General features: G+C 36.2%; 1 protein-coding gene across 1 annotated transcript; it reads right to left on the bottom strand.

The window, feature by feature from the left end:
* Positions 1-8,167: 8,167 nt before the first annotated feature.
* Positions 8,168-9,972, bottom strand: LOC145092799 (germacrene A hydroxylase-like). Its single transcript, XM_079030784.1, has 2 exons — positions 9,083-9,972; positions 8,168-8,997 (listed from the first exon to the last, which is right to left on the bottom strand). The coding sequence occupies exons 1-2, from the start codon at positions 9,944-9,946 to the stop codon at positions 8,380-8,382; spliced, it is 1,482 nt and encodes a 493-aa protein (XP_078886910.1). The 5' UTR covers positions 9,947-9,972; the 3' UTR covers positions 8,168-8,379.
* Positions 9,973-10,864: the final 892 nt, after the last annotated feature.

The raw sequence follows: 10,864 nt of genomic DNA, 5'->3' as shown, positions 1-10,864 counted from the left end.
TATTATTTAATCAACAAAATTCAATTACATTTACTTTGTTATAAGTTTCTAAATAACTATCTAACTACTAAAACTAATATCATCTCTCAGACCAATGCTCCTAGCATGCTGAATGTGTTTAACCCTACATACACTCTTTGTGTGGATCTGCAGGATTCTCTTCAGATGATACCCTCTTTACTACGAGTTGACCTTCTTCTACCCTATATCTGATGAAATGGTATTTTCTATTGATATGTTTTGATCTGCCATGATCTCTTGGTTCATTTGTCAAGGCAGCCGCTCCTTCATTATCACAAAAAAGTTCCATTGGTCCTTGATGGTTGACACAAATCCGATGACGTTTTTCAACCAAATTGCCTCCTTTGATGCTTCTCTTTCCACTATGGACTCTAATTCATTGGTAGAATCAACCATTGTTTCTTTCTTGGAACTTTTCCAAGTAACTGCTCCTCCATTTAAGGTAAACACCTAGCCAGATTGAGAAAGAAAGTTGCCTCTGTCTGTTTGAAATCTAGTATCACTATACCAAGTTACTCTCAATGTATCACTGCCACCAAGTACTAGGACCCAGTCCTTAGTCCTTCGCAGATACTTGAGAATATTCTTAACTACGGTCTAAAGAACTTTACCTGGATTTCCTTGATAATGACTGACCATGTTCAAAGCAAAGGATACATCAAGGCGAGTACATGTCATAGCATACATGAAAGATCCAACTACGGAAGTGTATGGAACTCTACTCATTTTGCTATTTCTGCATCAGTACTTGGGATCTGAGTCTTACTCGGTTTTGTATTACTCTAAATAGGTAGTTCTCCTTTCTTGGAATTCTCCATACTAATACGTTTTAGCACGTTTTCTAAGTATGTACGTTGACTAAGTCCAATTAGTTTTTTACTCTTGTCTCTATGAATTCTTATCCCTAAAATATAGGCAGCCTCTCCTAGATCCTTCATAGCGAAAAACTTTCCAAGCCAATACTTAACCGCTTGCAAAGTTGGAATGTCGTTTCCTATAAGAAGTATGTCATCAACATACAACACTAGGAAGTTTACTATACTCCCACTAGCTTTGACATACATACAAGACTCATCTTCACTTCTAGAGAAACCAAACTCCTTGATTTTCTTGTTGAAGCAAAGATTCCATCTGCGAGACGCTTGTTTCAATTCATAGATGGATTTCTCAAGCCTGCACACTCTATTGGGAAACATTGCATAAACAAAACCCTCTGACTGACTCATGTAAACATCCTCAACCAACTTCCCATTAAGGAAAGCTGTTTTGACATCCATCTGCCAAATTTCAAAGTCATGAAATGCAGCTATGACGAGTATTATCCTAATAGATTTTATCTTAGCCACTGGTGAGAAGGTCTCATTATAGTCAACCTCTGGAGTTTGAGTAAAGCTCTTCACAATCAGTCAAGCCTTGAAAGTGTGTACTTTTCCATCCATGTCGGTCTTCTTCTTGAAGATCCATTTTAAACACACCATCTTCCGACCAAGTTTTTCATCAAACAAATTCCAAACTTTGTTTTCATACATGGGCGTGATCTCGCTGTCCATCGCCTCTTGTCATGTGGCTGCCTCTGGGCCTGCCATTGCTTCCTTGTAGTTAGCCAGTTCATCCAAATTTACCAGCATACTATCATTAATAAACATATCACCATATATAGTAATGTGGGAACCATAGAACTCAGATGGCATTCTAACTCTAATGGAATGCCTAAGAGATAATGAATCATCAACTGGTTTAATTGGAATCTCTTACTCTAGTTGAACCCTAGCATCTTCAGAGGTTCTTTCATCGTTTGATTCTTGAATCTCTTCAAGATCAATGGTACTCCCACTGTCCTCTTTGCATATGAGCTCTCTCTCGCGAAAGACTCCTCTTCGTGCTACAAAGACCATGTACTCACTAGGTTTGTAGAACAAATATCCAAAGGACTTCTCTGGGAAACCGATGAAAATACATCCCTCACTTCGAGGTTCAAGCTTGTCGTGAGTCTTTCTTCTAACAAAAGCTTCACAACCCCAAACCTTGACATATGCTAACAAGGGAACCTTCCATGTCCACATCTCGTGAGGTATTTTGGCAACCTTCTTAGTTGGGACAAGATTAGGAATATGGGCGGCAGTCTCTAAGGCATACTCCCAGAACAAAATTGAAAAGGAGAAGCTCGATTCATCATAGAACGAACCATGTCTAACAAGGTTCGATTGCACCTCTCAACCACACTATTAAGTTGTGGTATCCTAGGAGGGGTCAATTGTGATACTATTACACATTCCTTGAGGTAGTAGTGGAAGTAAATTGTGATACTATTCCACATTCCTGCCCAATTGATTCTCGATTTCATGTTTAAATTCTTTGAACTTTTCAAAGTTTTTTGACTTATGCTTGATTAAGTATATATAATTATATCTGCTATAATCATCAGTGAAAGCCACATAGAATGGATTTGCATCCGTTGTTGTGGATCTGAAGGGTCCACACACATATGTGTGTATGAGGTCCAACAATCCTTCACCTCTTTCACAAGATCCAGTGAAAGGTGATTTTATCATCTTACCCAAAAGATAATATTCGCATGTATCATCTGACCTTAGGTTAAATGATTCCAAAACTCCATCCTTTTGGAGTTGGACGATGCATTTCTTATTAACGTGTCCAAGATGATAATGCCACGAACATGCTTTGTCTATACCATTAGACGAATCAATTTGAAATACACTATTGCCTAAATTGTCTACACACATCATGGTTTCATACATACCATCACAAGGTAAAGCTTCAAAATAAAAATAAAACACCATTGTTATAAGCAGAAATAAAACCATTCTCATCATTAGAAGAATATATGAAACCTCGTATGAACAATGCATGAAAAGAAATAATGTTTCGTGTCATTTCTAACAAGTTGGAATAATTTATAAAATCTAAATCAACACCATTACTAAGCACTAGACTATAAAATCCAATCTTGGTGACAGGTGAAGATCGCCTATTCCCCATGATCAAGTTCATTCTACCGTGCTCCACCTCCTCATTTCTTCTTATTCCCTGCAAATTAGAATAAATGTGAAATCCACAATCCTTTATCAAGGACCTAATAACGAGAACGTGATGGGTTATTAGATTAGATAGTGTATATACCTCCAAAAGTCGCCTTCACCTTGCCATCTTTAATTTCTTGCAGATACTTTGGGCAGCTTCGTTTCTAATTCCCTTTGTCATTGCAGAAGAAGCTAGTGGCCTCTTTAGGATCAAAGACAGGAGGAGCATCAGAACTGGATTTACCTTTAGGTCCATTGCTTGACGACCCAACTTGAGACTTTCCCTTCCAGTTTTGCTTTAGATGACCTTTCCTCTTCTTCCCCTTCCATTGACCAATGGCCAACGGGAGCACTAGCAGGAGTAGAGGCAATACTCTTTACCATCATCCCTACTTCAGCTACTCACAGGAGGTTTTGTAATTGAGCCAAGGTGGTCTAATCGTTGTTCAGTTGATAGGTCAAGATAAACTTATCATAACAACTTGGTAAGGAGTTCAAGACTATGTCAGTGGCTAACTCCTCATCAAAATGCACATTAAGCCTAACAAGGCAATCCACGTATCGTTGCATCCTATGCACATGGTTTCTAATAGAATCTCCTTCTTTTATTTTATTTGCTATGAGGGACTTTACCACCTCATACTTTTCTTGACGAGCTCGCTTATGTTACTTTTCCATAAGGTACTTGTTTATCTTGTACAACCAGTAATCCTCATAGAAACCTTGTAACTCAGGAGTCATGGTGGCTACCATGATGCAATCAACTTTTTTTTGCATCATTGTAGTGCTTCTTCTAGGCGGCTAGTTCTTCAGGAGTGGCCTTCTTTTCATCAATCTCATTTATTTATTTCTCAAGGACATACTTTTTGTCCTCAAAACGAAGGTCCATTTTGATGTTGCACATCTAGTCGTTGTAGTTGGTGCCACCCAATGTAAGTTTCGAGCAGATTTTCAACAACGAAAAGTTATGGAAGGAGAAGGAGGAAACAGAAGCATAATTTGAAGTAGACATCTATAAAAAGAATGTAGTTTTAGTGAGATAAGAATAATCCTTAATATAACAACCCAAAAATGAAATAATAAGGCTAGGATCCAACTAAAAAATTCACAACTTTATTAAGAGATGTCGTAATCTAATTGTAAAATATATAAAGGTACGTAAATGACAATTTACTAATTTCACCAATAGAAAATGAAATTTGAAAAGAATGTAGTTAATTGAAATTCCTAGATCTTTTGAGATCATTGAAACTATTCAATGACATGTTTAATCTCAGATTATGCTCCTCTATTTTTGACTGGGATACCGAGGATCACAAACAAGATGTGAATAACCATGCGAATTAGCTTGGCACTCTCGACGTCTTTTATCATCATATTTTAATGTGCTGGTTAACCACACGCACTCCATTAATCAATGATAATTTTCGAGATACCTATTATTACTCTTTATAGTAACTATCATTGTGCCGGTTAACCGCACACGCTCCACTAACTACTATAAAGTATAATGTGCAATTCATGGGTTAGCATACAAATTCACATAGTTCTTAAAGTAACTAGGGTTGTGTTTAGTTATGGAAAAACAATTTTCATTTTCCGTTTTTCATTTTCCCTTTTCATTTTTTGTTTTTCGTTTTCAGTTTTCATTGGAATTTTTAAAAAACGCGTTTAGTTTAAGTTATTCATTATTCATTTTCAGGTTTATAAAATTAGAAAACGTCAGTAGATATGTATATTTCTATTGATTTTTATTTTTAGAAATCGGTAGCGGTGGTAGGGTGGGAGTAGGGGCAGTGGTGGTGTCGATGATGGAAATGGTGGTGGTGGCGCGACGGTGGTAGTGATGACAAGCAATGGTGGTGGTGGCGGAGGCGGTGGTGGTGATTGTGGCGACAGTGGTGGGGGTAATGGTGATGGTAAGTCGGTGATTGTGGTAGTGGTGTTAGGTGGGTGTGTGTGTTTGTGTGTGTGCGTTACGGGGGTGGGTATGGGTATGTGTGTGTGTGAGTGTGTTGTGGGGGTGGGTATGGGTGTGTGTGTGTGTTTATGTATGTATGTGTGTGTGTGTGGGTGGGTGTGGATGGGTGTTTGTGTGTGTATGGGTGGGTGTGTGTGCGTAGGTGGGTGTTTGTGTATGTATGTATGTATGTATGTGTGTGTGTGGGTAAGGGTGTGTGTTTGTGTGTGTGTTTGGGGGGGTGTAGGTGTGAGTAGGGGTTAGGGTGGGTGTGTGTGTGTGTATGTGTGTGTTTATGGGGGTAGGGCTAAGTGTGGATGTATGTTTGTGTGTGTGTGTGTGTGTGGATATATGCGTCTGTGTGTGTGTGGGGGGGGGGGGGTATGGGTGGGGGTAGGTGTGTATCTCTGTGTGTGTGTGTGTATGTGGGGATGGGCTTAAGAGTGAGTGGGTGTGGGTAGGTAGGGATGTGGTGGGTTAGGGTGTTAAAGTGAGGGTAGATAGAGGTGCGAGTAAATGTATGTTTATATTTTAGAATTAGAAAAATGTGGAAAACCATAATTATTGGTTTTCCAAAAAATTTCGACTTCTTTGTAATTTTAGAAAATGGAAAATTTTCATTTTTCGTGAAAAATTTAGAAAAATAGACCAACTAAACGCGTTTTCAAAAGTCTCATTTTTATTTGAAAATTTTCCGGAAAACGGCTCATTTTTCCGTGTCTAAACGCACCCTAAGATTGCGATTTTAATAAAAAGGTTTAGTTACTTTTAATAGCATTATACTTTTAATGAGAATTAATTTGTCCTATTAAACCCGTTCGACTAACGACCCTCCACCATACAAGAGAGCGGTAGATAAGAATAGATACCCAATGACGGTTATTTTATAGGACACTTCCTTAAACTCACCTTATAGTATGGCTTCGTGAATGAGGCGCACTAACGGTTTGACTGACTTAGTCTTATACATATAATAATTATTGAACTTTTAATTTTATATATAATATAAGGTGTATTTTAAAACGTTTTCAAAATACTAAGTTTATATTCAAATTTCGAAAATTAAATAATTAATTTAAATTTAAAAATAAACCAAAAGATTTAATAATTATCTATTAATTAACATTTAATTAATTATATTAAATCAAATAAGGATTATCCAATCAAATTAATCAATTAATTTAATCCTAATCCTTATATCTCTAAATTTTCGAAAATAGATATATGATCTATCTAATTTTAATTATCCTTTTTAAGGCAAGTTAAAAGATAATTACCAAAATTAAAAAAATTAAAATCCCTAACCTACCATTTTCGAAATCTTGCTTGGGGAGGAAGGTAAGTGATTCAAATCCTTACCTTAATTTTGAATTTCTTGGGGAGGAGGGTTAGGGTTTCAAAACCCTAACCCTAATTTCGAAACTTAAGGGGCAGGATACCTTAATCCAATTTCGAAATATGTAGCCTTATAGGGTTTAATTTCTATAAACCTAATTTGATCAAATTTAACAATTATAACAAATTCAATAGAAAACAAACCTAATGCTCTAATACTACTGATGGGATTTAGGCATAACAAAACAAACTTAAAACTCTTAAGTGTACATGCAACCTAAAACAAGATCTATGTTTTCACTATTGAACCTATAACTATTAACATCAAAATAAGAACCCTATGAACCCTAGGTAATTTTAGAAAATTACTAAAAAAAGTTTAGGGTTACATACCTTTTAGTTGTTACCGTAAACAACTAGAAATCTTCCATAGTTTGGAAGGAAACACCATAAGCGTCGTGTCTCTAATGCTTCACACCTAAGCTGGCAAGAGGAAAACTATAGAGAGAGGAGAAGAGAGCCAAGATTTCGTCCATGACTTGTATAGGGAAGGGATCACCGAAATCAATGGCTAAGGAGACCTTTATATAGCCGAGGAATCTTGGGGTCAAAGCTATGGTTTAAAGGATAAGCCCTAGATTCCCTCGCTTGGTGACCAAGCAGCTCAATCTCTTATCCAAAGGGTCTTGGACAAAAATTCTAGGCTTCCCTAGAAGTTTTCATCCACCTCATCTAATGAGGTTCTAGAGTTTTCCTTCTTCAACTTTTAATAAATAACTAAACAGTCACTGTACTTTTAATTAACCAATAATCCAAAATTTAATTCTAATTAATACTTTGATTAATTATTAATAATATGATTGCTAATTAATATATTATTTTCAAAATTCATTAATAAACCATTAGTTTATTATTCACATAAGAAATCATTCTTTCTCATCATGTCCAATTGCTAGGTTTGAGGGCAACCTAAAATGATTGTGCTACTATCGGTTCGAATATATACCAATTTTAGTTACAGTCTTATACATGTAATCCAACAATCAACACCGTCAATATTGTTATCAATGACACCATCGACATTGTTATCAGTGACAAGAATATGCCAATGACTCATAGTGGTTTTAGCGGCGGCTTTGGATTCTTAGCCATGTCACCAATAGCGACGAATTTAGATCATTAGCTACACAACAATTGTGGCGACCAACTAGCGGCGACTTTTAATATCTGTTGCGACGTCAAATGTCGTTGTTAATGCTCTTAATCCTTGTAGTGGATGAGCTAATCAAAACAGTTTTTTGAAAAAGTTTTGTTTTACCGCCGGATAAACTAATAAACATTTTTACAAAAAAAACATAACTTGTCTTTTTAATAAGCAATCCCGAACACCCTAAGTCCCATTAACAAAATGATAGAGTATATATGACGACGTCAAAGGGACACGATCGAAACAACCTCCATGTTCACCAACACAAAACCTTTCATCAAAACAAAAATATACAACAAAGTACAGTACCCAAACCTTCATCATCACAAAAATAATTTCTCTATACTTCGAAAAACTTCTAGTAATAATTCTAACTCTATGTCCTTTTCTTTATAATGGCTAAAGACTGAATTCTACTTGATAGAATTTAAAGTCAAAATGCATATTGTCTTTGAGCTTTTTTCCGTAACTCTTCTCAGGACCTTTTATCTTTTATATTATGAATTGTTAATTGTTTCCTTCGCATGAATAAAATTTGTATTTTCATGCTTTCCTATGTATAGTATTATATATTTAATGTTTATATCATAAAAATGCAAACATCTTTGGCCATTTATTGATTTGAAATACAAAATAGAATTTTGAGCGAACAAAAACATCAAACAGGTGGCCAACAAGCCACGACGACCTACATATATGTATAACAAAACAGTGACAAAAACATAGAAGAAAGCTTCCTGGACATTATATGCCAACTTGACCCTTCAATCGACTCGACTGAATATTATTCATGCAGCTTCATTAATTAAGCCCCATCAATTAGCGAACTTATGTGGCTTCATTACTACATATAACTCGTTCTTTCTTTGAACCGATGCTCCAAAGAGCTCAACCATGTCAAGGTCATCACCCTTTGCACCATTTGGAAGTTCCCAATCAAAGTAGTAGAGCATATGAGCTAATGGAACCTCAACATTAGCTATACCAAGAACAGCTGCTGGACACATCCTTCTTCCGGCTCCAAATGGAAGATACTCAAATTCTGATCCCAACACATTTGTGGGGTTGTCCCTAAACCTCTCTGGTACGAAGCTATCAGGGTTCGCCCAATATTGAGGATCCCTATTGATTGCCCAACCATTGACCATAAGTTTTGTCCCAACGGGTATATCATATCCTCCCAGTTTGCATGCCTCCCTACATTCTCTAGGGAACAACAACGGAAGTGGAAGATGCATCCTCAAGGTTTCTCGCACCACTAGCTTCAAGTAGTCAAGATCCTGAATGTCTGCCTCTTCAAATCTTTCTTTTCCTTTAAGAGCTTCCCTGAGTTCAGCTTGAGCTTTCTTCAGCACCCTTGGGTTCCTTATCAGTTCTGAAACTGCCCATTCTAATGTTGCTGAAGATGTATCAGTCCCCCCTCCAAACATATCCTGGAACATTTCATATTAATTATTAGTAAGTTTAGCATTAAAGTACTTATCAAATCACTTTTGTCCCCCAAAAAGGTTAACTCACCAAAGTTACTGCTTTGACATTCTTTGTCGTCAACTTGAATTCGCCGCTAGCTTGGAGCCTTAATAAGACATCGAGAAGAGACTCCACCTCATTTGATTCTTTATGTTGCCCAGGGTGTTGGGTGATAACGTCGCTAAGGATCTTGTCGAGTCTCTTGTGTATGCTCTCGAGCTTCTGCCTCTTGCCAGTGAGTGTGTGGATTATTTTCTTGGATGGAAACACATCGGCAACATCAAACCCTCCTGTTAGGTGAAACAACTCTTTCACAATATCTATAAACTCTTCTTGGTCTTTGCATCCTTTACCAAATGATGTTCTACATACTATCCTAGCAATTGTATCGAAAATCATTTGTGAAAGATTAACTGGCGAACCAGCTGACTGACGAAGGGTTTTGACAAGATTATAGCACTCGTCCTCACGAATATAATGAAACGACTTTACTTTTTTGACACTCATTAGTTCCAAGGTCATAAGTTTTCTTAATTGTCTCCAGTAATCACCATAGGGAGACCATACGACGTCGGTGTTTTGGTATGCGACAATCTCAGTGGTTAAAACCACTGGTCTATCTGCGAAGGCAATATCATGAGTGGTTAAGACCTCTTTAGCCCAGCGTGGATCGGAGATAATGATGGTAGAAAGCTCTCCGAGTTGTAGATGCATGAGAGGTCCATATTTCCTGGCCAAGTCGCGGAGACCATGATGAGGCAGGGAACCTATCAAATGGTGCATGTGTCCGATTATTGGGAGTCTCCATGGCTCTGGGGGAAGGTTTTGTTTTGATTTGGAAGGGCTGAATAGTTTACGGATGAGGAAGAGAAAAAGGGCAAAGGAAAGGAAGGTAGTGAGAGAGACATCCATGGTTGAAGGTGGAGAAAGTATTTGAGTTTTGGGGTGGTGTTTAAAGGGTGAAGCTGAGTTCCTTATATATAGGTGATGAAGTTCACTTGAGGACAGTCTCACTGGATAATAACAATTGACTCGAGTCCCCGATTCCCAAAGAAGAGAGGAAAAACAGATTAATTGATTAAACACTCTTCGTTTTTTTAATTTTATTTTATGTTTATTAATTTAATAAATAAACTTACATTATCATATTGAGTATTCGAAAAAATTACATTTTGTCTTGGTCATTTCCCTAATAAATAAAAATAATTTTGTCACAAGTCACTCTTTCATTAACTTGGACACAAGTTATTTTTTGATATTTTTGAATAAATGTTTTTTTCCATGTGTCATTTTCTTATTGTTTATCTTTTTTTAATTAACACATCATATTTATACATCAATTAATAATTGCCTTATTTAAAAATAATAACCATTAAATTACAATATTACAACTCATATACTATTGAATATCTTTCCTTTTAAATTCAAATTTTAAATTTTAAATTTCAAATTTAAATAAATTTTTGTTTAAACCTTTATATTTAATTTTTTTTGTTTTATCCAACCCGTATAACATACGGGTCACACAACTAGTATTATATATATTAGTAAACATATTTTTAATCTTTAACATGTTACCAATATTAAAATAATTCGTATCTTGTTTAAAACCTAAAACGAGTTACATAAAAACCTTTATATTTTAAACATTTTTTTGGATTAATATTTGTTTCTAAACTTTTTAATAAAAGTATACAATTTTGATATTCGTTTTTCAAGCCCACCACATTTAATTAACTCCTTCATTCACTACAACCGGTTTCTTGATGTGTTAGTGAACACATTTTACTTTGTGTTAAAAGGGGTGGGATGCTTCATTATTTTTTTGTG

The sequence above is a fragment of the Lactuca serriola genome, chromosome 3, assembly GCF_051521515.1.
Source record: "Lactuca serriola cultivar US96UC23 chromosome 3, Lser_US96UC23_V15, whole genome shotgun sequence".
Lineage (NCBI taxonomy): Eukaryota > Viridiplantae > Streptophyta > Magnoliopsida > Asterales > Asteraceae > Lactuca > Lactuca serriola.
This window is presented reverse-complemented; position numbering and strand designations above follow the sequence as displayed.

Excerpts from the sequence above, each read along its gene's own strand:
- LOC145092799 (XM_079030784.1), bottom strand. The coding sequence starts at position 9,946 with ATGGATGTCTCTCTCACTACCTTCCTTTCCTTTGCCCTTTTTCTCTTC. Across the intron at positions 8,998-9,082 it reads ATGTCAAAGCAGTAACTTTG|GATATGTTTGGAGGGGGGAC; the intron begins GTGAGTTAACCT and ends GAAATGTTCCAG.